The sequence below is a fragment of the Pygoscelis adeliae genome, unplaced genomic scaffold, assembly GCF_000699105.1.
Source record: "Pygoscelis adeliae isolate BGI_AS28 unplaced genomic scaffold, ASM69910v1 Scaffold155, whole genome shotgun sequence".
Lineage (NCBI taxonomy): Eukaryota > Metazoa > Chordata > Aves > Sphenisciformes > Spheniscidae > Pygoscelis > Pygoscelis adeliae.
In genome coordinates, this window is record NW_008824932.1 from 3,972,829 (window position 1) to 3,976,590 (window position 3,762).

General features: G+C 39.7%; 1 protein-coding gene across 1 annotated transcript in view; it reads left to right on the forward strand.

The window, feature by feature from the left end:
- LOC103917858 (guanylate cyclase soluble subunit beta-2-like) overlaps positions 1–3,762 on the forward strand; it is a 17,749-nt gene that overhangs the window by 884 nt on the left and 13,103 nt on the right. Inside the window, exons 3-5 of the mRNA XM_009325056.1 lie at positions 891–1,111; positions 1,199–1,304; positions 2,951–3,054. Of these exons, the coding sequence (XP_009323331.1) occupies positions 891–1,111; positions 1,199–1,304; positions 2,951–3,054 (431 nt within the window). The remainder of the gene's footprint in view (positions 1–890; positions 1,112–1,198; positions 1,305–2,950; positions 3,055–3,762) is intronic.

Here is a 3,762-nt window from a genome sequence, read left to right on the forward strand (position 1 = left end):
CCTATAGAATTCCCTTCCTGGAAGAAAAATTAAAGGTCATGGTGTGTATTGTGTCTAACTGTTGATTAGTTCTCAGTGACTCATGCTCCTTAAATTACAGAGAAGTAGAAATTTTGGTTGATTTGAAGACATCCATCCATCCTGTAATAAATACTCCTGCAGTACATGCAATCTGTAAAACTACTGTTGAACCCTGCTCAAAATGGAATCTTTCACCGGCATTTATGGGAATCTCCACAGCTGTATTCGTGCGAGGGTTAAACAGCGGTAAATCTGTAAGAGATGATCATATATTCCTTTCTCTCATAGATGCTGCTGAATTTAGAAGTTTATCAAAACTTCCCCCTTTGTCAAAACTCATTTCATATACCTATTGAAGCACAGAACTATTTGGAATTTCAGACAGAGCTTTTCATGTCATTGTCCAGCATTTCGCCTAATAGCTAAGCAGAAATGAGAGGACTGATTGTGCATCTTCATGAAAGATAATTTCCTTCCTTTCAAAAGAAACCATTCTGCAACGACTGAAATAGGTTTGTTATAGCAGAATCTCTTTAGACCCCCTGCACTTTTTGGGTTAATGGGAATTCATATTAGTACTATGTATGACTATTTGGACACATTCTTCAGATATCCTGCTGAGCTGCTTCTACTGAAAATAAGCATTTGTCATCGGACAAGACAAAAGAAACAGTAACTTTAAAGCTTATCTCCTATGCACATATTCTTATCACAGCAGCGGTAGTGGGAACGACATAGGTTGCTTTCTTCTTCCAGAGTCCTTTGGAAAAGTGATTTCTGAAACAGTGAAATTCCACTGTAGGCCCTCTAAAAGGGAGAATGGAAAGGGTTTGTTCTTGGCAATACTTTGTCTTTTGTTTCCCCTTCAGGAATCATCGGTGCAGCAGCCCTGGATTTTTTTAACATTGAGATTTCAATGGAAATAGTCGATCAAACAGAAGAAGAAGAAAGAACTGGGAAAAAAGAACATATTGTTTTTCTTGTCACTCAAAACCCTGTATTTTCATACAAGGAAAGAAATGAATTTTCTTCCTCACCTCAGTATCTTGCTGACTCTGAAAAACAAATTGAGAACCAACTGAATAAAGAGGTATTTTAATATTCATTATCACTCTATTATTAAAATACGATTAAAATAAAAACACCCTTGAATTTCCCTTTGGATTTATTTCAACAGGACCTTGAAAAAGCCAAGAATACAATTAGAGACAGAGGAAGCTCTGTTTGTCCTGTCAAGAAAAGTCACTGGAAAACAATAAGAGGAATAATCACGTTAGGAAAAGGTGAGAGATCACGCAGAGGGAGCTTGCCATCGTTTCTGAGTCTCGTCAGTAAGCCTCCCTACCTCCACCCACCCATCCATTTTGAAGTTGCCATTCGTATTTCCTCTGCGTCTTTTCAAAATGTTTCTGCTTAAGTTTCTTTCAGTTAGACATTGCTAATCAAAGAAAAATTGCAGATAATAAGCATGCTTAGTAATGACAGACACTGAAATGGAGTATGACCTGTCACTTTTGTCTCTTAAACAGGGTTTTCTTCTGAAAAGTATGCTTCTGTAACATGTCATTGTGTGGTACATTCGATACTTCCTTCTCATGTCACTTGCTCTAATGATGAATTTAAGAGAGTGTTTTTTAACTTGGTAGCTGCTACTCCTTTCCAAAGTTATCAACTGTAGTAAATTCTGAAAGACAAATTACACCCTCCGCTACCAAAAATCTACTGCTAATCTAGCAATCTCTGTTTATATCTTTATATATTATATGTTTATAATCTCTATTTATATCTGTTTATAAAACGGAAGGATTTTTTCAGTTCGGATCTTTCGATTCCCCAAGAGGAGAATCCAGCCCGGTATTGCCAAGCTGTCTGGATTCTGGGAGGAGTGAAAAATTGAACCTGATCTCATCTGGTGCAATGCCACGTGCATTACAAGAGCAGATATATTGAGCAAGAAATTAATATATATTCAAAATAAAATTTTAGAGTAGTGTTATTACTTAAAAAAAAAAATCCTTTAACAATTAATGCAAGAGTTATCAAGAGCCAGACTTTGAAAGATGAAAAACCCACATTGACTTCCCCTGAAGCACTAAGAGATCTAAAAGCTGGGTCCTAAATTTGTAATCTTTTTCACCAGGCTTCTAAGTGACTTGAGCATTGGTTATCAAGCAGAATTTACTAGAGTGACTGTCATAGCCACCTTCTGAGGGACAGAGATCACTTGAAATAATCATCCCTTTGATTATTGTGGGTTACTGGAGAATCCAAGTTCATATGCGAAGATCAGAGGCTTTGGGTGCTTCAGTCAGATAAGCGCTTTTGACTGTTTTACCCATTTTATTCATTTTACAACAATATGTGTTCGCTAGCAAGCACAGCCTGCTCTGTGACCATTTTGAAAAAAACTCAGGGTAAGTAAAATAGAAACCAAACAGTAATTTGGTCTCTGTGCTACAGACTAGAGTTCTTTGTATAGGAGACTGAAACCCAGATCGTGCTGGGTTTTTCTCCATAAGTGTTCCTTAGTAGCTGGCAAAGTATATTAAATCCATTTCTGCGTACGTTTTTGTGGGATATAGCTGTGTTCTATTGCTACGACATCTGCAAAGTCATAGAGCAGGAACATCTACAGTGGTTCACCTATTCTGATTGTTTCCACATAATCTCATGCATCTAGTGCTCTGTGCTTTTTGTGTGGTTAAGTTTTAAACTCTCAGCCAACTCAAGATTAGTTGCTAATCAGCTGTGTGTGTTAAACTGTGGAGCATTTAGCACAGATGTATGCGCATTTCTGGACCCCCACACTGTTTACTTTGTCTTCACTCATTATGATACAGGGTCCTGTCTCACTGAGTGCTAAAAAGTCACGCTGACTGCTTTTACGAGGTGTAACCTGATTAAAAACTACACATTTATCTTGCCACAGGTAAGCTCCTGAGAGGATTTGATCCTGTTTATCCCAAGAGCCTCTGGATCGACACAAAAACATTTTGCAATGGACTTCCTTTTCATATGGTTTTTGACAAAGAGGTAGGACAAGCATGTGGTAAGGGCATTTAGTTTGCATAAACCATATAGTAATTTTCTTCTGTTTTGACTGTCCTACACTTCACTGCTGCGTGTGCTCTGTATACAGTGCACGCTCATTTGTAGCATTTAGAGAAGTGTTCCGTACAGAGACATGCGATAAAAGTCACTCATAACAGCTGGATCTGGATCGTTTCAGATAGGAATCTCCTTCGAATTTATTGAGATTGCCATGTCTGAAACAGCTGCAGATAATGCCAGCAGGGTTTATTGCAGCAGTCTCTCTGTTAACCAAACACAGAACAGAATTTTCTGAGGTTTCTGGCCACCTTCCTGTCCTTGGATGTGCCAGAGACACGACCCATCCTTTAAACTGGCTTTGTACTGATAGCTAGTCACCCTCTCCTCCCAGTCACCAATCTAGCCAAATGCTTTTGTAAGGCTTTGCTGGCAGCTGAGGCTCTACAAGCTTCCCGAGTCTAATCCTACACGCTTCTGCTGGGACAACCCAGCAACCTAATAAATCGGGCAGCATGCAGCCCCATCTAGTAGGACCTGGGGGTGTTGGTTGACAGCCGGCTGAACATGAGCCGGCAGTGTGCCCAGGCGGCCAAGAAGGCCAATGGCATCCTGGCCTGTATCAGCAATAGTGTGGCCAGCAGGAGCAGGGAAGTGATCGTGCCCCTGTACTCGGCATGATTCTATGATTCT